Consider the following 25,897-nt stretch of genomic DNA (forward strand, 5'->3'; position numbering starts at 1 on the left):
AGACAAAGACAATTGGTAATGATAATGTTACCGCATAAGCCAAGAACATGTATTATATATCAGGAACATGGCCCCAAACAGTGATGAAGCCAGATATTACACTGTGAATTTGCGTTTAGTACTTGTTCATGCTTACCTATTAAAACAGATAACTAAACATTTGTCCAAAGTCGTCAAACATTGTGCTCGAGGGTTGTAAATTACATTTATAATTTATAAACTAAGAAACACAAAACAATGCATGCATTCATTTGATCGATTCGTCTTTCTTTTTTTTACCGATATGCTGATGGTTTTATTCCTTTTTTTTCAATTTTATTCCATTTACAGAGTTACTTGTTCAATCATACCAAACTCGAAAGTTGTTGAAAAATTATTATGAATATTAGAAAAAAAACATGTGCATACTAGGTAATACATGTAGAAGAATAATTTCACAACAAACGTAGACTTAAAAGAAATGATTTTGGGAATTGATTTTAATCAACTCTCCTATGCAGTAACTCTGACAAACCGAAAGTGAAACAGTTTTGGACCTAAGCACAAATCATCGCCGCTGACAAGAATTAGTTCTTGAGATTAATTGATAAATTCGAAATAATGTATGCTAAAGCATTGTTTTTCAAGGAAACATATGTATATATACCTTGAAAATACTCAGATTTAAACTGGTACGAACAATTCAGATATTTTTTGTAGTTGTATGTAATATTACGCCAGAGTTCAATATAGTCTCGTTCAACTCGACGTTTGGCTGTCTCCGTAAATCTCCGAAAAGCAGAGAGTCTCTCTTGCTTGTCGGAGATTAACGGTGAAAGCCGAGCGTTTGGTTGAACGAGACGAGAGTTCAATATTGCTTGGATCCATAAATTCTCCAGAAATATTTCTATCACTGATACATAGTTTGATTGAATTTATTCTATCTTTAAATATTACTTAACATGATTCATATGGGGTTTTATCAACATTCTTAAGCTTGTGTCGAAAAAGTTCAAAAATTCATATTATAAAAATGTGCGTAATTCAAATACAGATTAGAAACTACCTGTACTTGTCTTGCAAAATAACATATTATTGATTGTAAAATATATAAACATCGATAAAATCAACTCTCGTCAGTTCTTCGGTACTTTGATTTTTCTTATAGGCACGGATTTCTATTGCTCTGTGAACCTTACAAATGGACACATCATATCCACCATCTGTAACCAGGGGACCCACCAATGGATGGTAGTTTTTATATTAATAATTTTCCATGCCTTACTTTTTTTTAACAAAGATGCTTCTTAGAATAAAACCAAAATTAATACAATTTTTGCTTTTTAAAAAAAATGGGTATGAATGTTAAAAAAAAAGAATGAAAAAAAATATTTTGTTGCGATCGTTTGATATGTACTGAATCAAATTACAGTGCATAAAACTGTTTCCCTACGTTATTATTTTTTAAACACTCAGTATTAAGTCTGTTGTAATCCATTTAACGATTTTCATTTTGACCTCAGCTCTTTCAGAGAAGAATCGACGGGTCGGTAAATTTTAGAAGAAATTGGTTTGAGTACGAAGTCGGGTTTGGATCAAGAGAGTTAGAATTTTGGTTAGGTACGTTTACAAGGAACATACAAAATTGTAAAGGCAATGTTCGTTCTTACAGACATTTTGTGTATCAAAGATTTTTTTTTAAAGAAAGTAACTTTTTTGGCAAATTCTTCCCCGCCCAAAAAAACCCTAATTCCTATTAATTATCCTTGAAATATCCTTGTATCCTTTTAATATAATCCTTTTTAATTTTATGAATATAATTGAATATTTTCAAGAATATACACTGATAAGGACAGTTATCTTTCTGAATAATAATACAGATAGTTATTTAAATTAAAATTACTGATAATAATAAACATTAAGTAACATTTAATTTATTCTTGCATGCTTTAAGCTACAAGTACAACCATCCATATAAATAGAAAATCTGTTGTTTATTTATAGGTAACAAAAACATTCATGAGCTGACAAATGATGGCTACACATATCTTAGAATAGAATTGATGGACCATGACTGTGTTTGGAAGTATGCAGAGTATTCGACCTTTCATGTTGAATCAGCCATTTCCAAATACAGACTGCATGTTACTGGTTATACTGGCAATGCGGGTAAATCTTTTTGTATTTATATGCATATCCATATAAACGACTTCTAAATATATAAACACTACTTCTTTTTTCTGCATACTGTCTATAATTTAATCCACTATCAAGTTATTTTTTACTGTTCACGTATGCTTATTTTTACAACAAGTGAACATGTATATCGGTTTGATTGTTCTCATTACAAACAATCAATTAAAATGTTATGTTCCAAATCCAATCTGATTAAAATCAGATCCTTTGATCCGCTCACTCAGATCGCTACAAAGGATCTGATTTTAATCAGATTGGATCTGGAACAACTGTTCAGCGAAACATGGAAAATTTGTCATGTTATTATGCTATTTGTATCAAGTTTAACGTATCTTGTTTCCTCTATATAACTTTAAAACATGTGAAAATCATATCTTGCATACATCCATGTTAATTCAAGGATAATGGTTTATGGAATATGGTAATGATCAATTGCAGCTTGTACCTTTATGGGTCCTTTTTGCATCGCGGCTCTACATTTGGAGCATGAATATGATAATTTTACATCAACTTGAACAAAAGAAATAGGGAATCTGAAGAGAGTGGTGTGAAAATGTCATGCTATTAAGAAATGTTGAAGTGTGAACATGCTCATTAATTATATATGCTATTTCATGTAAGTCGTTAAGACAAGTCTTGGGATGAATATCATATAAGTGTTTAACAATTGTCTCTATTACAGGAGACAGTCTGGCGGTCCATAATGGAATGTTTTTCAGTACTTTTGATAGTGACAATGATGGCGGTCTGCCTTATAACTGCGCATTAGCATGGCTTGGTGGATGGTGGTACAACACGTGCCACGATTCCAACCTCAATGGAGAGTATGGAAACACAGTTGGTTCAAAGGGTATCAATTGGTATCATTGGAAAGGTTACTATTACTCAATGAAGGAAGTCAGGATGATGGTTCGAAAACCCTGACCTTGGAAAAATGAGAAACGACTCCATCTTATAAAAAATTCGAACATCCGGTAGTGTTTAAACAATCCAATTTTTTCGAACTATGTTGCAAGGTCTGTCGTGAGAAGTTGCGATTGGAATCGGAGTGTGCTTGTTATCCCCTCGCGCAACTTGTTGCGAAGGGGATATAGCATCGCTACCGTGTGTGTGTGTTGGTATGTATGTGTGTGTGTTCGTATGTGTGTGTGTGTATGTGTGTGTGTATATGTGTGTGTGCACTCCATTTCAATTTTCTAGTAAATTGAAAAAAACACCTTCCAATAGAATTTCCTCAACCTTTGCACAAATATGTCTCATTGAAAAAGATTAAAACAAATGCAATGTCATATTAATTGGTCAAATTTCTATGCAAAAACTTACATAAAATTATACACTATTGCAAAGGAGGGGGGGGGGGCATCAGTATGACAAAATTCGTTCAAAACTAAAATTATTTATCATAGATTGCACATTCTGTAAAAAAACAAATAAAAAATGCATTTGCATTTCCAAACCATTAATACTATTACAAATTATTATTTCATTAAATCAATGTCATAATCAACTTTGTATACGAGTTATCAATCGAAATTTCTGAGTAAGAGTTATCTATCTTCAGCTTCACTTCTTTGAAACCAAAGTGAAAGCAAGAAGTTCAAATCAACAACTTGATATATTTTGGATTTAGATTTAGTACAGGTAAAGAACATGTAGTTTTTGCAGTAATGGAGGGTAGTAGAATGTGGTCTTCTTCTCATTAAGCTAACTATAGATTCCTAAATAATGTATCCCTACATACAATAACCTATGTCGCGAGGGGATGCTCCGCTTAGCGGTGCCCTTGTTTTATTTATATTAGAGGTGAAGATGGCGTTTGTTTCCTTTTGAAAAATCGAAGCGGTATGTTGAAGAATTAAAGTGTGCTTTAGTGATGAAATAGCTCATAAAGACTTTTTAAAATGAATTTTAAAATCCTTGCCATTTTTAATGTTCTTCCTCACCTATTGAGGTAACTTCAGCGGCTTTCGTGTCTGGTTCTTTTTCAACACGGCGTGACAAATTCCTGGTTATGATCATATCAGGTGACATTTAGCTGACTTAACGAATTATAATTGTACAAGTATGGTTTAGTGGCTTCTGAACAAATATGGTTTAATTTTTTTTCTAAAGGAGAGGAAACTTTTAATAATTTAACAAAACTTTGGGTCAAATCATTTTGCGGAAAAAAGGGGGAGTGCTACTGATTTATACAGCTTTTTTATTGGTCTATTAGAAACATTTCAATTTTTTTCAAACTTTTGTAAAAAACAACTTGCCAAATTATCATATATTTCAACAATATGAGAGTATTCATGTTCAAGAGACTATCAAGCAAAAAAGGGTCTGTCAATTTCGAATAATCTGTGTTATTTTTTAACAAGGTTGTGTGGATAATTTGTTTTTTTTTTTTAGAAAATTAAATAAACTTTTTAATTTCATGAATAATATCTTTAGATTTTCTTTGATAAGTTCCTAAAATTATGTATATTTATGACCATGTGAGCTGACGCTCATGTTCACGGCAGGAAAACAAACGTGCAAAGGTATCAATATTTTGGAGGTATCAATATTTTGGCATTTTAAGTGAAATTACATGTTGTTTTAACTGTTGATATGTTGATCAGTTTAGTTTTACACAGATTTCTTAAAGACTTGGTCTTCATTAACAAGTTTTATTGCCAACTTATTTTTGTCAGAAATCAGAATTGAAAAAAAGAAGTCTTGCTGGTTATGTTTTACTTTGAATTTTGCATTTCAAACAATTTTTCACTACACATTGAATTTGCAACTTACATTCAAGGTAGACTTAATTCTTCATTTTATATTTCTATGGAACAAAAATTGGAATAAATGAAAACTTTTAAATAGTTATTCTTATTTTTTTTCTTTAGTTGATTTTTCTTTACTGATGTAGAATGCACCAATCAGTCTTTTTTGGTACAACCGCCATTTTAATTGAAAATCCGCGCGTAAGATGGTGCGGCCTAAAATCTTAGCAAGGAATCAACAATTACAGGCGTTTTAGAGTGAACTACGAGTTTCAACAAAAATACCAGATTTGCTACTGTTTTGCAGTAAGTATTCTTCTTTTGATCATTCAGTACATCGTTCAGTTATTTTGTCAGCTACTTACAAAACATTGGCCAAATGTGCTGCATACTTCAATTTAAACGTATTTCGCTTTAGAAGTCGCACCTATGTACAATGTACATGTATGCTGGCGTACCTATACGTCTTTTGTCGTGCTATTCGGTAGCGATGATTTTTCCAAGCTAGAAGAATACTTACATCAAATTAATGAATATTGCATTATTTAAAGACCATCATATGAACTTAATAAATAATGCTCAATATTTAAGACCATGAAAGAAGTACTTGACATCTGTCATGCGTTTCTAGTTTGTAATCTGGTGTAAAGAAATCGAAGCATTTACACATGTATGTAATTTATTAGATATGTATGTTGCCTTTTTATGAGTGTCGTTAAAGGTTTAAGAAAACATTATAAGTCATAGAAAGAGGAAGTACATTTTGACGTCTGATCACTCCTTGTATCACTCCATCTTTTTAAACATATATTTTAAAATAATCTGAAAATATGTGCATCATCGTACTTCATAAACAATCAATTTTAAAATTAATAGTAAAAAAGAAACCCATATTCAAACAATAAACTGTAGCTGAGTTGATAGTTAATTGCATGTCTCCTAAGATGATACATGTCCCTGTTATTGGAGTAAGTCACACACCTTAATTGCGAGAAATGAAATGACGTGAATATTATTAACTTCACATTAATAGAAAAGTAAGTTTTTACTGAATAAGCTTATAATAAGGAAGTTCCTGTATATCCCTACTACTGTATGCACGTACCAAATGCATTTGTATGAAATAAATAATCTCCAAAAACATTTGCTAACAAAAGGTTTTGGGAATTCAACTTCGGTAAATACTGATAAATCATTAAAACAGACAGTCAACAATGCTTCCCCTTGAAAAATACCTCTCAGCAGTGTAGCGCGGTTGTCAACGTGTGCTATACTACAGTGTATGATGTGTGCATAACGATCACGGAAAATCTACTGCAAAAATCAAGGGTGTTTTGAATGTAAATATGTATGCCTGGATTTTTGTTTTGTTTTGTTTATAGTCTTTCATTTAATATTCCTTAGCACTGCAGTGGTTTTGATATTTCCTTAAATATGATTTCTACAAATCAGCAGAGAGTTGAGGTTAATAAAATACCCGAAGAAGGTAACATTTGAATGATGATTAAGGCCTTTTATGGGGTATATGTGAAATTCAATATCAATTATTGTCAGCTTTTAAAAAATTAATCCATTATCTGTGAAAATAAATTGTACGACGGTTTTTGTGCATAAAGTGTGCAACAAAACGATCATGTTTCTTCTATCCAACCTACTGATTATTGATTTGATGCATTCTATAGTGTCAGTTTAAGGTACTTCACTACACCAAAATTTTATTTCATTTTTCATTACAGTACCAATAGTTAGACGGATATGAAATATCTATGTGATGATAGTAATATCTTAAGTATTTTAAAATATTTTTTTAATGTTTTTTGTGATTTTCATTTTAAAAAATATTTCCAGTACATAGTCAATAAATTAGAAGAAGTAATTGTTTCAAAAGATAGATCATTTCCTAAGACACTTTAAAAAAAATACAACACCTCATATCATTCAAATATATTTTTATTAAAATTATTTGTGTTTTTCCTCAAAACAATCAATGTTCGTATCTTCTTAATCTGTGAATGAATAATTTAGAAATTTTGTTAAAAATAGTAAAGAAGTGTAACAAAATGAATACAGTATAAAAAATTGAATTAAAAATGTTACAAATAATTGAAATAATTTTTCAAAAAATAATATAACAGTGTGACATTTAAGTCCGGACATGACAAAGTCCGGGCTTTTAGCTACCATTTCCTTTGGACATAGCTTACTTTTGTGTATATATCTTGGTGGGACATTTTACTTTGATCCTATCATGTCGGCATGAATGTAAACATTGCTCTAGTTTTCTTATAATTGTCTCTCAAATATCAAAATCCCATGGGATTTTGGTGGGATTTTTCATCCCATCTCAAACCCCACCAAAATCCCATGGGAGAAAAAAATCTTTGTGGGATATAAACTCCCGTGGGATTTTTTCTCCCATCATTGGTGTTGATAGGATAATTAATCCTATAAAAGGCTTTTATAGGATTTAAAATCCTATGAATGACCATGTTGGGATATTTTATCCCAGAGGATAAAAAGTCCTCTAAATATATCATCTTGATTGATTGTTTGTTGGGGTTAACTAAACACTTATGATTCAATTGTCTGATCATATAGTCTAGTAAAAGCAATATTCAAACAACCAATGTATTAATTTATTAGATAATGTCATTATATCCATCTAATAAATTACACGTGCTAAATCAATTGGAACATATTCTTCTTGAAATGACTTAATAGAGCTAATAACAATAAGATTTAACAAATTCTGAGAAAATAAATACCAAAAATTACCAATTCTATTGAATGTTAATGAAAATATTTCTGTTTATGTAAACCTATAAACTCTTACTTTTCACTGCTGCAAAGAGACTCATTTTTGTTTTAAATTTTGATTGATTGATATGATTTGATTTGATACTGTACATCAGGTGAACCGGCATGACCCAAGGAAGAAGAATATATATGATTTATGGGCGGGGATCTCAACTGTTTTCAAGATATTTGGGCACTTCCTGTTCAAAGGGGGGGGGGGGGGGGTCATGACCACCCTTGGGGCCCATGACCTATATACTATTTGATGCTCCTTGACACAAGGAACAAGAATATATGTGGTTTAGGGGTGGGGATCTCAACCGTTTTCGAGATATTTGGACACTTCCTGTTCAGGGGGGGGAGGGGGGGTCAGGACAACCCCCAGGGCCCATAACCTACATACCATTTGATGCCCCTTAACACAAGGAACAGGAATATAAGTAGTTTGGGGTTGGGGATCTCATAGGAATTTAATGAGATATTTAAATTAGGGCACTTCCTGTTTCAGGGGTAGACGGAGCCACCCCCATATGGCCATAACCTATATACCATATGTTGCCCCATTACACAAGGAACAAGAATTTATATGGTTTAGGGGTGAGGAGTCACGGTTTTTTAAATATTAAGTAATTTCCCAAACCTGGGGGTTGGGGAATATATATAGTCCCCAGAGATCATATCTATAATGTACCATGTATTGACCATAATTAACACTCAATATATTTAGCACTTGAAAAATCCATGTCAATATCTTTAACGGTTTTCAAGTGATAACCATTTACAATATAGTGTATAATTTTTCTCTATGGATTCAGTGTTAGACCCCACCCCTATTTGACCCCCAAAACTATGGTTGCCCAACCCCAATTTAAAAACAATAAATTTAAAATTTAAAACAGGGTATGCAGGCCTATCATATTCTAGATCTAGAGTTGTGTACAACTCTGTTCATGCAGCCATCTCTGAGAAATGCGATGGACAAGTTCAGAGGCAAGAAAGAAGAAAAAGAAGAAACCGCTTTCAAAAACAATGTCTCCAAACTTCTTTTGGGAGACTTAATTACAAAAGCTACAATGTAAACAATTATTTTTATATACATACAGAAGGAGAGTTTATTAATACTCCCTCTTCGGTTACATGTGTAGAATGGCCACCATTTGAGTAAAATTTGGCCTACCTAGAAAGCTGGAATTTCCTATCCTGATGACAATTTATAGGCTTAAGTTAATTACTGAGATAAGAATAAATTAATACTTTTAAAACAGTTTTTATCAATTTAATCATTAAATTTATAAATCTGCAGTGAAGTTGCTCTCTGGTTTTATGAAATAACATTAAGAAACCTGACAAATTATAAACCCATTTTTTTTTAAAGAATATGTTTCTTTCAAATGTAGTAATTACATGTAAACAAATGTAGTTATCATAGTATCAACCTTAAAAACCCAAGTGTATGTATCCTGTGCAAAAGTGATATTTAAGATGTTTTTACATTAGTTTAAAAATCATCTCCCTTCTTTCATTACATATATATAAATGTATGATATGTAAAGGTACACTTGACCTTCAAATAACATCTAGCTTCTATGATTACGGTACTACTATTGAAACGAACAAGAATCAACATATTTTTACCCTTTTATTGTATATATGCGTCAAAAATGTAGAAATACATGTAAAAATTGAACATTTTTCATGAAATTCTTATATATATATATCCATCTCCAGCTACCCTGGTGTGTTTGAATTTTATTTAAATTAAAGGTAGGCATATCATACTTGCAGGTCCTACTGTTTATCAAAAGGAGACTAGAAACTAGAATAGATAAGATATTCACTAAATATGATTGTTAACTTCCATTTCCATGGAAACAAAAAAAAAAACCACATGCAGGATGGCATGTCTAGTTGTGAATAAAAATGCTACAAATCATCCAATTTACCAAAAAAGAGCAATTTCTTAGCATCAGTGATGATTATTTCAAATATGTGTAAGAAATGACCCAAGAAAATTGCCACAAGTTTCATAAAATTAGGTAAATTATTTCAAACTATACCGGTAAATGCTTTTTCTGACAATCAAAATACGGGATTGAGTGTAATACATGTAAGAGTATTTCTAAGTGATTTGATGCTTTTATCATGGTAATATTATGTAGATGTATGTAGTACTGAATAAGGTTTCTTATTCAAGGAGGTTGAACAACAATTGATATCTAAAAGATTAAGTTAATATGTTTTACTAAAGGAGAGCTAGCCCCATGAATCTGTGTTAAATAGAGGAGTGGGGAAATGGTAGGTTCACTTAAATGGCTATATTTTTCTTAAACCTCAATGGAATGGCAATATGATGCATATTTTTTCTCAGAATTGCATAAGCTTTCTAATTTCATCTGTTCATATAATTTTAGTGTAAATTAAGGAGAGCAAGTCAGACAGTTTTGGATAATAATGGGAGTAACTCCCTCCTAAATTATTATTATTTTTTTTAAATAAAATATGTTTAAAGATATTAATTGTTCCTCTTGAGTTGGGAATTGTAACTTATTTTTAAAAAAGTGTTCATCCCACGGGTACTTAATTAATACTAAGGAAGTTTTTGTCCCATGCTTTTCCTTTATGAAAAAAGTCATTGCCCCATGCCTGTTAAATGAACTGGGTCCCATCTTTGTGATAAATTTAAGGTTCTCAAAAATTATAGCTCATACAGCCTCAAAACATTAGATTTGCTCATCTGACTTATATTGGAATCATTATTATATGTTTGACATTTATTAGTCAAGATTGTTTTAAAATATTTACTGAATGGCGGATCAGAGACTAGAACCCATTAATTTCTTAAATAATATTTATTTATTATGCAGTAACTGTTGTATTATGTTGGTCTCAGTGGTACTTTTATGGATATTTTGAGGTTATACTACAAACACTTAAATGTTTATTCAATAGTTATGTTACATATTAAATTTTTCCTAATACTCGATCTACTCAACAATGCTCAATGAGCTTAAATAAAGCTCTGAATACATACCAGGTACATGTATTTTTAACCAGTGAACCCTAATGTTCAACAACTCTCTCTCTCTCTCTCTCTCTCTCTCTCTCTCTCTCTCTCTCTCTCTCTCTCTCTCTCTCTCTCTCTCTCTTAATGAATGATTTCGGTTTGTTTCAAAGTTAATTATGAACATGATTATATATACCGGGTAATATGTTCTCTTTCTCTCTCTCTCTCTCTGAAAATTTTTGGCCATTTTTAACTTGCAGTTACCTACATGTAGTACTTAATTATTTCTGATCGACTTCTTCTATTCATTGACAAGATGTTTTAATTTAGTAACTAAAAACCTTGTATTTATGTTACTCATTATTTACTGAAGTTGTTGTCTTTCTGGGCAGTCATATGGTATATCATGTACATGAATATTGTTGTTTGACAATACGGGTATTAAAATGTACATGTAGTAGTGTGACAAGGACTATTCATAAAAGCACATTGTCTATTCTAGATGATGTAGATATACTGGCAACCTATGAAAATATGCCCCCATGTACTTCATGTATATATTAACTCATTTTATTAGCAAACAGCAGTTAGAACATGAACTAAGATGGCAAATGGATATCCACATTAAATACTCCTAAATTAAGAACATACAAACTATCAAAGGAAAATTTTTGCCTAGAAAATAACATCTCAATGAACATTCCTAAACATATTGTTAGCTAGATCAACAATGGCACAGTTTCGGTGTGGGGTATACTACCCCTGAAAATAGAGACTGCACAATTTCAGGGTGAACTTGTCTACACTGAGTGCACATGAAAACTCTGTAGACGAAATACATGTAGAGGACACATTCCAATTTCTTCTAAAATGAACTTAGATTACAATCTCAGAAAAAAACTATATCAAATTTCTCTAGTTTCTAAATTCAAACTCTCATTTGTAATTTTCCAAGACAAGCTGCAAATTTGATTCATTCTGCATTTTAATTAAGACAAATTAAGTTCTTGCCCATGCATAAAATCATAACTTAGTGTTAACAGTGACTTATCATAGGTCCAATGGGCAGGTGTTTGATTTATGTAATTGTATACTACTCAGTTGTAAAAGATACACATATGTCACAATAATAAATGATTTACTTACTTACATAAAACTTATATCATTCAATGGACTTATATAAATTTGAATTAGTTTGGTAAGACTATCTTAGATGTCCAGCTCATTCAATTAAGTTATTCAAGTTTTTACAATCATCATATGGTATATGATATATATTACATTAAATTAATAATTTTTGGTAAAAATATGCTTTGCATAAAGACATTAATAATTGATAATTTTATACACATGTATAATATTCTTCGAAGAATATAAGTTGACATATTAGTTTACTTTGTAATAGGAGTAGTAAAATAATTTGACTATAACGACAGAAACGGTTCCCGACAAAAGTCTTCACCCCCCCCCCCCCCCCCCCCCCAAATGAGAGAATGCAACAGTGCACAGTCTATAATAGGCATGATGCCAGACTATATAATGTTTTTTAAAATGTTGCCATTTGTACTAATGACAAAATTGAAATATGGATCTGTTCATATTACTTATAAATATTTCCTTAAAATGAAAACAATACAAGTGTAGTAACAAAACTGTATTTAAACTTTATCAATATAGATCAATGCATATATAGTTTTGTGAATGCAATGATTTGTATTACATTGACTATATATGATAATCTACTCTTTCAACATTTTATTACTTGCACATTCATTTCATTTATAATATCTTTTTAATAACTTTTAAATATTGTGTTGATGTCAATTACAAATAAGCTTTACATGTGCCAGCTGTGTACATGTAGCATTAAAAGTCTTTGTTGTGTTCATTATGAATTTCTCATAGATAAGGAGACACATTCTGAGTATACCTAATTACTATCCTATTGTCCTAAAGCATCTACCAATTCACATGGCAGTATCTACAGGTGTCAGTCTGTGTATATTAATTAGCACCCTATTGTTCTTCAAAGAATGGAGATATACACGTGCGAGCAGATACCAGATTGAACAGAAACACGTGACACAGGTGAACTCGCTCGAGGCTAAAATTGGATGAAGAAAATAATTAAGAACATACATGTACTTACTGCTCATGATAGCAAAATTATTCCCTTCGTTTGTCTTCACTCCACTTCCGAGTTTTGGAAACTGTGAACCAGTTTATCAAGTTGCATGAAATTTGGAAATTTGGCACATACAAGGAGTGAATCGTGAATCTTTATATTAATTTTGGATTGTTTTTCATCCATTTTTAAGGTTCTGCGTTCTTATTTTTTTTTACTGGAAGTTCAGAAGCGAGAAATTTTTACCGAACACTTTAAGGTCTTCCGTCTCTAAGAAATCAAACACGGTTTTTATTACGTGAATGTAAACATTAATAACCAATTTTGTTAACTTTAATTGTTACTATCAATATTAATGAATTATTGAATTAATTAATCAGATAGCTTTTGGCATAAGATATTTACGTGGATCAATGCGACATATATCATTTTAAGTAAATGGTTGTTGTCTTGCCAGTGAGACACCAACGTCCCTGGTTTTGCTAATCCCGTTACAATGCCATACCGAAACGAAGATTAGTATATTCACATTTTGCCAATCAATACAAGTGTGCGTAAGTTTTAAAACACTGTTAATTATCGGGCTTCTTAACATGTATTAAACGGGATGCCACAAATTTTGGGCTGATCATTCAATAAAATTATTTCGTGTAAATCCAAGTTAATTGCAACACATGCATGATTTTGAGAATCATTATCAAGAATGAACAAATGTTTCGGCTATAATGAAAAAAATATCATTGTTTTTAATTAGAAATATGATAACAAATTTCAAAGCTAATGCTAAGCTGAGTATCAAACCGGCAGTGACAAAACGCGTATCATTGACCGGACGGACCCCCTTGAAAATTTGAATTTACATAAAGAAATATTGAAAATATGCCTCTAACCCCCTGGCAAACTAAAATGTCACTCCGAACCCAACCCCCCCCCCCTCCCAAGGAAAAAAAGCTGGATCGGTGCAGTCCATGTCCATAGCACCGGTGATATACATAAATGTCCCTGGTAGTACTATAAAACATCAAAAAGTAATTATTCAAATTTTGAATAAAGAACCATAACAAGGGATGAAATACTCTATATTTTAAAGAATATTTTATTCCGAAGAAAAAATTAGCTTTACTTTTATTGAATTTCAGTTTATTTCCTTTTTAATAAGATAGCCTTACCTTATATTAAAAAAAAAAAAAAATCACATACAATTTAAAGCGCGAGTGGCGCAGTGGCTGCGCGGAGGGCGATGTTAGTTGCACTATTGTACTAGCGTGGGATCAAATCACGCTCGCGGCACTGATTTTTCTCCAAAATTTCTTCATAACTAATACAAGTTTATAATTGAGAGCAAAATTAATCACAAGCTGAGCAAGTTGAGGGAAAACAAAAATCTAGACAAAATCAAAATTGATCACAAGCTAAGCAAGTTGAGAGAAAACAAAAATCTAGACAAAATCATCTGACTTGTGTGCTGTGTACACAATGACCTTCTCGATATACATGTACATACAAAATGACATGAATATATAAATAGTGCCTGTTAGGGAGGGTAACAGTTGAAATTGACACCTCTCGATAACCATTGTCAACCGACGCGAAGCGGAGGTTGACAATGGTTTTCGAGGGGTGTCAATTTCAACTGTTATCCTCCCAAACAGGCACTATTTATTTTGTTATACTGAATGTCTTTTTTAAAATTTTTAAGAAAATTTTTCTGCTTTTATATATACATTTTGCACTGATATTTATTAAAAAAGGAAATAAGTGAACAGTTTTTTCAGAATTATGACACGAATAGTTATTTTTTTTACTGGATCAACCTTGATTATTGCAGGTGTTATGCTTGAGAAAGTTTAAAATATTTAACTCCTTCCTTTGTTGACCCTTTCAAGTTGATTCGAAAAAATTTTCTGTAAAATTAATTAACATTTTCATCTATGTCTGTAATAAAATTCTAAACTATGCTATTGGATCTTTTTATTCAAATGAAACATTTCAAAACCATTCAAAGTACTGTTATACACATGTAATGATATTTCATATTTAAGGCTGTTGTTTACTCACGATATTTTAACACAAACGGGTCGCCGTAGTTAATGATGACGTAAATTTATTAAAATCCGAAAGACGAAAAATTATATTTTAGATTTATGTATATAAGTTATTTAATTTAAACTCTTCTTTAATTTAATCTTTGTTGTCTTATTATTTATCAAACAAAGGATTTTAAACTCTTTACGACATATGCCGTATATCAGCGCGCGGTAACATGTAAACAATCGTCTGTCAAAATGTTTTCGACCTGATTCACGGTAATTTACAATCATGCCACGCTGGAAGAAGCAAGGCTTCTCAAAGAAGTCAAATCAATATAAAAGCAATTCTCAGCTTCTCGCTAGTCGCTGGACCGACCGTAAGACCACAGATGATCACAATTATTGGGAGAATGCTCCTGATATTCAACAGACCGACGATGCTCAGACTACCGGTATACATAATCACGATGGCCTGATGTATGTGCCAGAACCGGCAGGCAGCGACGTTTCCGTCTCTTTCAATGATTTGGAAAATTCTAGGTATTGCTTCAGATGATAAATTTAGGAGAATAACTCATGCTATCATATATTATATATATATAATTTAATGTAGTAAATTTTACCACGTTTACAGTAAATACACATTTTTGAAGTCTGCATAAACAGTTGTAATGCATGATAAAGAGAAAAGCATTATGCATGTAGCATCTTTACATATAAGTCATGTTCTTCATTTATATAAAAATGTAAAACAGTAAAAAAAAAATACCACATTTGATTTTAGTTAATTTGCATAATTGTCATTTATAGCTGCAAGTATATGTAGCTCCTGGTCTGAGAATATTCAGATGGATGAACTTCCCACCGGAAAAAAATGTGTATTTATTGCGCACAACAACGTGACTCATGAACCTTATTTATACGCAAATTCTGTGAAAATAATTAGTACTATTAAATTCTTTATACAATTTACTACAGTACTGATATTTTCTCTTTACTTTGAAGCCTCTGATAATCTTTTAAACACTATCACCAATCCTGTAAATTAAAGTGATGCAGTTTGTTTACATGTAAAAATGGTGACTCTTGATTTTCTGAGGTCGCTAGCATGTTGCGGAGAAAATCTGAGGCATGTTAAGAAATAAAAGATCTGCATGAAAAATTTAAGGGTACTATTTGTTTTCACAGAATTTGCGTATAAGTCAGGTTAATAAGTCCAAAACTAGTGCACATTTTTGTGCACAATAAATACACAATTTTTTCAATGGGTGGCACTCCGGACTGTACCTCTTAGGTCGCCCATCTGAAATTTTTTTAAACCAGGAGCTACAGACCTGCAGCTAAATTGTCATTGCCTGTGTTTGTTCAGTATTACCAAACTTTGATTTGTTTATAAAGAATCATTCAACTTTATTTAAAAAACAATTTTTTTTTAAGGTATGACTCATCATGGAGAGAGGGAAGAAGGGTTGTTGAGTTAGGGGTGTTAGCAGATGGCCTCTCCGGATGTGAAAAATGTGGCATTCCACTCCATCTTTCGCATTCCATAGGAGTACTGACATGTGGATTAGGTTCTTTTTTAAAAGTCCAATGCAAAAACACCATATGTCAGCACTTAAATACAATACCAACTGGAAAACGCCATGGAAAAATTTGGGATGCGAATACTAAGCTTGCCACAGGTACAATTTCTGGATTGACTGATTGAATACATGAACTGATATTATAAAAGGTTGTGGGTACAATATACTGTGGAATCATTTAAATTCGTGGAGGTCAATTTTCGTGGAATGTTGGCTTTTTGCTTATTCGTGGGGATGTAATTTCGTGGCTTTGTTGCATGGTTTTCAGTTTAAGTAAGAAAAATAACTCGTACAAAACTTGTTTTCGTGGAGGACGTAAATTCGTGGAGAGGGATACCCACAAAAACCACGAAAATTGAGCCACCACAAAATATAATATACAGTAATATTTTTAAACAACTTCTTGTCATTAATATTTTCTTAAGTCATGAAATACACATGAATCTTATTTTTCAGGAATGATGCATTCAGGCATAGGGCCTTCTCAGGTGAATGCTCTTTTATCATCTCTGAATATACCTACAGTTAGTACCCGAACATTGCAAAACAGGCAAAATGAACTGGGAACAGTCATGGAGAAAGTTGCAGAGGACACTAAAAGAAGCAGCCTTCATGAGGAAATTCAGGCAACTTTAGAGTATGTATACATGCAGATAAAATACTGGTACAATATATATCCTTGAAAAAAATTGGTTTTATTTTTGTATAATGCTTCATTGTCTTTGTTGAAAAACTGCATAATAATACATATACATGCACATGCAATTATTTCATGAAGGTTCTATCAGAGCTGAAATTCATAGTGTTTAAAAATAAATCCCATTTTATTTTACTTTAATTATGACTTGTTCGGGGAATTTTCAGGAGTGAGGGTACAGATGAATTGACAGTCAGTGTCGATGCTGGTTGGCAAAAGCGGGGCAGTGGGCGATCTTTTGACAGTCTCTCTGGTATGATTTTTTTAAGAATGAAGTTTTACTTGGTTTATTTAATAAAAATCATTATTAAGGGTTAAAGGTAAGTTATGATTATTGTATTATAAGAAGAGAAACATATAATAATACTATATGTTTGTGCGACATATTACATGTACTGTGAAATTCTTATTTCCTGGGGCTAAGTCTCATAGATCATAAAGATTATAAAGGTTTGATGGGATATGTAATTTCACAGAATTGCTTGTTTGTACATTGAATGAAGTCGGTATATTCCATAATTCAGAAATTCATGAAAATTAAGTCACATGCTGCAAATATATAATCCTCAGTGGTCTTCATGCCAGTACTAGTATTTCCTGAGTATTTCATGACAGTGATATTAATGAACTTTATTCTCATAACTGAAATTAAATAGTAGAGAAAATACTTATTTACAATATATACAAACTACAATTTAATGGATGAATATCATTGGTAGTACCATAGGCATGATGAAGGGATAACAGATAATTAATTCAAATAAACCATATGAGTTAATTAGCTCTTTCAAATTTACATGTACCGGTAGTATCTAATTAGATAGGTTACAAATAATGACAATATTTAATTAGTTATTCAATTTTATAATTCTTAAATTTCATCTGCATGACTATACGAAATAAAAGGTAAGTTTGTTGGTTTTTTTTTAAATTTTCAGGCCATTGCTCGATGATTGGATCGCATACAGGGAAAATCATTGATTATGAGGTACGCTCAAAATCTTGCAGGATTTGTGAAAATGCTACAAAAGCTGGTAGAGTCCCCAAAGATCATGACTGCCGAAAAAACTGGGAAGGTAGGGTCTTCTTTCTGCTATGAATATAATAATGAGAGAGAGAGAGAGAGAGAGAGAGAGAGAGAGAGAGAGAGAGAGAGAGAGAGAGAGAGAGAGCGAGAGAGAGAGCGAGAGAGAAAGAGAGAGAGAGAGAGATATCAATGCATAATAATGCATGTATATATTTTTTTATACGTAAGCTATTAATATCTATTATTATTGTAATTATAGGCAGCTCTAAAGCAATGGAAAGAGATATGGTTGTCGATATGGTTACCAAGATGGTGGACAAAGGGGTCAACATTACCAAAGTTGTGGCAGATGAGGACACAACTACTTTTTCCCATCTAAGAACCATTCATAACAACATTACGAAAATAAGTGACAGGAATCATATTAGGAAAACATTTTCTTCAAATCTGTATGGTTTGCAACCAAAACACAAATCTTTGAGTACCAAAGTAATCCGGTACTTGGTGAAATGCTTTAATTACATGTTGGCTCAAAACAGAGGAAATCCAGATGGCATACAAAAGGGCTTGGATGCACTTGGCAAGCATCCATTTGGTGATCATACCTCATGCAGTGACTCTTGGTGTTCCCATGTAAACAATCCAAAACAAAAATACACTGCCTTGCCTTATGGGAAACCCATGCGGGATAGTCATCTCCAAGAATCTCTGCAAACAGTTTGCTCTAAATTTCTTAAGTACAGTATTAAACTTTCAAATTTAGGAAGCACACAGGCCAACGAGTCATTCAATAAAACTGTCTCCATGAAAGCTCCAAAGAACCATCATTTTAGCAGTTCTGCAAGTCTCAATTACAGAGTTGCCGCAAGCGTTGCAGAGAAAAACACAGGACAAACCTATGTAGTAGAGGTAATTAAGCTAGATATATATGCTGTAAAGCTCAGTTAAGTTTTAAGGACACCTGGACTGACACAGTATTTCAGATTATTTTTGCAATTGCCTAATCTTAACCATTTTCAATACTATACTTAACCATTATTAAGAACTCTATAATGCGAAATACATTCCGTATTGTTTACAGTTAGGAACTTCATAACCCATTTATGCAAATTTTGTATATTGCAAATTGAGAAAGAAATCATTACTATATATATATATATATATATATATATATATATAATAATGAGTTTGTTCATAATACTATATCATATTTTAAACAGGTGAACAGAAGAGTGGGTCTTTCCCCAGGAAAGCACACAAAAAAGTTTTGCTATCTTCGAGACTCACAGTCACGGAAAAGACAAGCTATTGCACGAACAAAAAAAGCAAAGAGGAGAAGAATAGAACTGAAAGCCAAGAAGTGAGTCTCTGAAATAAAATCTTTCTCGTTATTTTTTTTAAGGTTTTATGCATTGATTATGATATTGCATACTGTGGAATCATTAAATTTCGTGGGGGCCAATTTTCGTCGATTGCTGAAATTTTATTGGTTCGTGGGGACGTAATTTCGTGTATTTTCTTATACCTACAAAGCGAAATATGACTTTATAACCCTAATATTTAATTCGTGGAGGATGTTAATTCGTGGATGAGAGGTACTCACGAATTCCACGAAAATTGAGCCACCACGAAATTTAATGATTCCACAGTATGTGTGTATGGAAGTATCGGTACTACTCTCCCTACCAATTCAAGATGAGGATTAATTCATTGATTATATCAGACAGTTGTTACAAACAACTAGCTTATCTAAAAATAAGTCAGTTCTAATGTAAGGTACTTATTTAATATATATACAGTAATGTTGACAATAAAAAAAAAATGTGTGCATATCTGATGCATGCAAGCTTAATGAATTGTTCACTGCTTATTGGTCATTAATGTGAAAATGTTTAAATTAGTTTGAATTAGTCAGTTAATGATATTGATTATCTTGTTGCCTTTGTAGATGCCAGACCACATCATGTAAAGAAATAAGAGAGGGTCCGACTTATATGTCTGGAGTTGGAATTGGTGATCCAAACAGTGCGGTTAAAGAAATACCACGACCATCATCTGTACCACAACTTCAGAGTTTGTCATCAATCAAAGACTATAGTCTTGTCTTTTTTGACCTGGAAACAACAGGACTTGGTATTGATGCATATGAATTTTTAATTATCCAAAATATTAATTTGGTTGATTTAATTCAAAGGATTGTTTTTATAAGTTGACTCATGTGACATAAATGCTTATGTTGATGCTTTTTTTTCATTTTAGCAAGAACATCACATATTCTGCAGGTGGCTGCCGTCTGTGGGGATGAGTCATTTTCCACCTATGTCATGCCAAAGGAGCAAATTACCCCTTCTGCATCAGAAGTTACAGGCCTAAAGCTTAATAATGGAGCCCTCTATCACAATGAGAGGAAAGTGAATGCTATTTCAATATCAAGTGCACTTGAATCCTTTTTAAGCTTTATTGAAAAGCAAGCCTGTGTTATTTTAGTTGGCCATAATATCAAAAGTTTTGATGTCCATGTTCTATTTCATGCTTTAGATTCTTGCTCTTTGTTAGATCGGATGGCACATTGCGTGCAAGGGTTTTTGGATACCAAATATTTATTCAAACTTGTCCATCCTAACTTGTGCTCATATAGGCAACAACATTTATCAGATGTGTTGCTTCAATGTACCTACAATGCACATGATGCTGTAGAAGACGTTTTAATGTTAAAAAGGTTATTTGACACTGTTCAATTTTGTGATGATGAACATTCATGTACTACATGTACCTTTCAGTATGCATTGAGTGCTTATTGTTACCAAAAGGTTGTGAAAAGAAATATCCCGTCTTTGCAATGTCTGGTAGATAAAAATGTACTTAGTGCTGGAATGGCTAAGAAAGTTGCAGGCAGTGGTCTAGATTTTGAATGTCTCAGACTAGCACACTCAAGAAGTGCTGATGGTATTCATGCTCTATTTACTGAACAGTGTGGCAACAGCTCAGTTAGAGTAACTAAGTGTAAAAAAATTATTGATTCTGTCACAAACTTTTTCATGTCTTTGAATGAAAGCTGAATTAGATATTCTGTCTGATCATGATATCAATTTTTGAACTGCAAAACATAATGAAAATCAATGGGTTTTTTTTATTGGACGTATTCTTATATAATATGTTATATATCATTCATTATAAAAATGAATTTTCATGGTTCACATGCATAGAACATACAAAATTTGTGAACTGTTCATTAGAAGCTATATGTCAGTATTGATTTTGTATATAATAATCAGTAATATATTCTTTTGATTTATGATAAAATTCTAATACATAATATTTTAACATTTATATATTTTTTACAAGAATGTGTCAGGTAAATTATAATTGATATGAATTTTTTTTTGTATAGTATTTCTTATTATTCAAATAAAAAAAACATGTTGGATAAAATAGAGAAATGCAGAGGAAATTCGAAATTTTGAATGTAAGAATTTTAATTTTTAAAATAGTTAATCCATTATTTTTGCCTTAAAAATTATCAAACTAGATGTCACAAAGAAAATCTAACAGATTTTTCTTATTGTCTTTTGTTCAACTGCTTAAGAGAATGGAATGAAAATACATATGAATTCGGGAAAAAACAGAGGAAATTCGGATTATTTAAAGAAAAAATATCTCAAAAATTTGATCATTGACACCCACTTTGCTTTTTAATTTTGTTTTCTTTAGGATGCAGTTTACATGCATAGCTTATCCATAAAGGATTATCATCATTCAATTTTTTTTAATATTGAAATGAAAATTTGTTGTTTTTTATGAACTTTTTTTTTGAAACAGAGGAAATTCGAGTTGCATAAAATGAAAACGGGCTTGTTTCATGTAAAAATTTTAGTTCAATTTTAAGAATATACCCTTTATGAATAGATACACACAATGTTATGTTTTATTAATGTGATTAACAAATAAATATTGTCGAAATATGTGATTACCTCCTAAAATTTCAAATTTACAACGCTGAATTTATGCAATAATTTGATTGGCCATTAGCAAAAAAAGTAGGTCATTGACCCAGTTGTTTGAAAGTGGATTTCAGCATTACATACAAGTGTCTTACTTGTCCAATAGTTATTATATGGATATCATCAGTGGATTTTTTTTTCATTCTGAGTAAACGTCATCCTTAAACAAAGGTAAAAAAAAACAGATATAGAAGACCTAACCCAATATCTGAAAAAAGAAACGTATACGTTTACTTTAAATCCGTAAGAGTTGGAAATTGAGATTTTCATTGATTCTACTAGATTCCATTTTTTCGGACCATTATTCTGACTTCCTTCATGGAGTAGTTAAATCCTCTCCAGGAGTTCCAATTAATGCCATTGGAAAATTCTACGGTTCTATACTCTCCATTTAAATTAGCCTTGTGACAATATTTGTACCACCACCCTCCACGCCTTAATTGGGCACAGTTTGCAGTATAATTATCATTGTCATTGTCAAATGTACTGAAGAACATCTCGTCATGGTACAACAAGCTGTCACCTGTTAAATATAAACGTTTATGGCTTAAACATTTATGTACAATTCAAGTTTTTAAAAGATATACATTCGGGTCTAAAATTTATACACTGGTGTCTAAAACATACACAATAGTTAATGGAAGCTACTCATTCTGGTCAAGAATTTTAACACTAGTGTCTAAACATATACAGAAGTTTCTCAACGATATACTCTCGTATCTTAAAGATATAAACTAGTGGCTAAAGGATAATTTTTTATGACCATTTTTTGTTTTTAAATCTACACTTTTTGACATCAAGTACAAGCACGTTAGAGAGATCACTTTTTACACATTGACAGGATTGTATGTTGAAGCTTTTGAAGTTTTTAAAAACTCAATTACAGAGTTTGGACATTTTTTACGCTTGGCCGTGCATTCTTTTCTCGATCCTTTGATACATTAAAATCTTAGTTTATTTCTATGAAAAGCATTATAAACGACAAAACTTTGATTTCAAATTTTATGATAAAAATTCAGATATACAATGTGTTTATATACAAACCCATTTAAAATGACAAAAACGCGATTGTCCATGAACGTTTTGGACAACCCCCGTACATGTATGAATATTTTGTAATTTAAAAACGCGAATGCATGAATATGTATTGCTATATGTTTAATAAAAGTTGTATATTTTTAACATAATTTGTCCGATCCAGAGTATTTGCTGACGCACGATAAACTTGATCACCCAACACTTTCCGCAATGATGTCTATTAGTGAACATATGTTCTTAAGGAGTCTCGGGGGAGAATGTTTCAGATATTCGATTTACTTTAAAAAAAAATTTCAGTGAAGGATCAATTAATGGTTAAACTACTAGAAGTATGTGCAAAATGTTAAGTAAATTGATCGGATATTTTATTTATTTACTCAAGTATTGCTAAGGACTCATATAACAAATTCACTACAGTAAGGTTTGACGACTTTTCAGTCATTATAAGACATGCTGATCCAATTAAAATATCTAAGTTGACTTTTCTCATAAAACATTTAAATTCATAAGGAGATTTTTAAATCCACTAATTGTGATACCTCTATTTCTTACAGAAATTGATATAATTCATAGTTCAGTAGAAACTAACGGGACTAAATTCTTCACGCACCGAATATCAAACGAAACGATCAATTTATGAATTTTCTAAAGGAAATTTGTAAAATTAATCAATAAAATGAGAGGGAAAGAGAATATGTGGGTGTATATACCTGCATCCCCAGAATAACCATCGACATGCAGTTTATATTTCAAGCTGGCAGATTCAACATGAAAGGTCGAATACTCTGCATATTTCCAAACACCGTCATGGTCTATCATTTCGATTCATAAATACTGATAACCATCATCTGTTAACTCATGAATGTTCCTGTTGCCTGAAATACAGAGTGAAAGCATATAATCTACTGTAAACCAACTATTATTCGCGAGTACTTTATTTCGCGATTTATCCGAGATGAACTGGTTCGCAGCGACTAATTTTCGCGACTTAACGTTATCCACACCTCTTTGTTTTATTACATCTATATGGTAAATACTGGTACGCGGCGAAAAATATTCGCGACAATGAGGCCCTCGCGAACCTCGGAAAAATTATTCGCACGCAAATGAAAGTTGGTTTACAGTATCTGCTTAAATTTATTTTATAAAGCGGTTAGAGCTGTGTGAAATCAACTTCACGATATATAATATATTTTTTGTATGGGGATGAACTTTTTCAATAGGGAATAGGATGATTATCTCAATGAATACGTAGGGGCAAATAAATCAACAACGTTAGTCAAATATTACAGCGTGAAACTCTTAGACCATCGCGACGTGATGTATCATATACATTATAACAACTTACCAAGCCAAAACTCGGATTCCAAGCATCCAAAACCGTTTTCATAATCTGTCCAGTGTCTCATGAAATTCACTGATCCATCAAGTCGTCTCTGTATGAGCTTTTGTTGTGAAAAAAAAAACAACCAAAAAAAGCATAAAAAACAAATGCTCCCGTTTTAATAACAAAACAAATAAATATCTTGCGAGAATAAAATCTAAATAACCTTTGTTTCACCAATTTAAGAGAGAGAGAGAGAGAGAGAGAGAGAGAGAGAGAGAGAGATTTGTTCTACCATCCAAAGGTGAGTCCCTTGATAACAAAGGGTATATATTTGAAGTCCATTTGTTAATCGTATTTTGCAAAAGGAACCCCATCCAGCTTGAGAATAATAACAAATATAGGTAAATATAGGTACAGTACTGATCACCCAACCTAACACCAGAGTAAACCCCAACTAAACCCTGGGTTTACTTTTTGAAAATTTGGGTTCACTCGAGGTTTACTTTGGATTTACTTTGAAATTGCTCTTGAGGTCAAATTTATGCATTGAAGTGTGAAACAGACCTGCTATTTTACCATCCCACTGCCTATAATTCCTGTCTCTTGTATATTCCTAATACACAGTTAGCGTCTTCTTTCAGTGGTATACTTCTGACCGGGTTAACTCTCTGTGTCCACTCTGGGTTTAACTTTGGGTTTACTCTGGGTTTACTCTGGGTCGTCAACTCTAGTAAACCCCGAGTAAACCCAGAAAGTAAACCAAGGGTTTAGTTTGGGTTTACTTTCTGTGAGGTTGGGTCTGATCGGTACTGTATATTTTAGTGCTGATATTTGAAAAAAATGTTTCAAATGTTCATCAATATTACTTAAGCTTACATGTGCACATCCAGTTATAAAAAACACAGCTAAATTGATTTTTTCATGATAAGATGTGTAATTCTTTACGTTAAAAGAAGAAGGATTTAGATTTTAGATACATGTACAAGTATCGCAAGCTATTCTAAATTGTGTAGTAAGTTATGGAAAAAGGAAATGAAAAAATCCTTACAGTTATCAGTATGGACCTCAAAAAAGTCGATTGCACATTGCAAAGTAGTATTTCAGAAAATAAAAAAAAAACGCATAAGTATGATCAAGTAGCTTAAATTTGCGCCTCAAAAAGTTATTTATCACAATTAGAAAATGGGTAAAATACCTCATCCATAAACCAGGTATATTTTTTGTATTTCAGAGATACGTTCGGTTATATTTTATGCTTGCTGACACTGTTTGAAGTTTTGAATATGACATTTATTTGACTTCCTCACAAAACCAATAGCATAACACCCTAGCAAACAAATAGCA

The 25,897-nt window shown here is 32.1% G+C and overlaps 1 protein-coding gene and 1 non-coding gene across 2 annotated transcripts; one reads left to right on the forward strand and one right to left on the reverse strand.

The window, feature by feature from the left end:
- Positions 1-14,902: 14,902 nt before the first annotated feature.
- On the forward strand, positions 14,903-22,347 carry LOC117680512 (uncharacterized). Its single transcript, XM_066073765.1, has 9 exons — positions 14,903-15,420; positions 16,318-16,562; positions 16,920-17,100; positions 17,328-17,413; positions 18,099-18,236; positions 18,447-19,096; positions 19,408-19,547; positions 20,136-20,320; positions 20,447-22,347. The coding sequence occupies exons 1-9, from the start codon at positions 15,170-15,172 to the stop codon at positions 21,244-21,246; spliced, it is 2,676 nt and encodes an 891-aa protein (XP_065929837.1). The 5' UTR covers positions 14,903-15,169; the 3' UTR covers positions 21,247-22,347.
- A 75-nt stretch (positions 22,348-22,422) lies between these two features.
- LOC117683842 (uncharacterized) lies at positions 22,423-24,672 on the reverse strand. The gene is made up of 3 exons (XR_010709984.1): positions 24,575-24,672; positions 23,937-24,101; positions 22,423-22,711 (listed from the first exon to the last, which is right to left on the reverse strand). It is a non-coding gene; the product is annotated as an uncharacterized protein (transcript).
- Positions 24,673-25,897: the final 1,225 nt, after the last annotated feature.

Source organism: Magallana gigas, chromosome 10 (genome assembly GCF_963853765.1).
Source record: "Magallana gigas chromosome 10, xbMagGiga1.1, whole genome shotgun sequence".
Classification (NCBI taxonomy): Eukaryota; Metazoa; Mollusca; class Bivalvia; order Ostreida; family Ostreidae; genus Magallana; species Magallana gigas.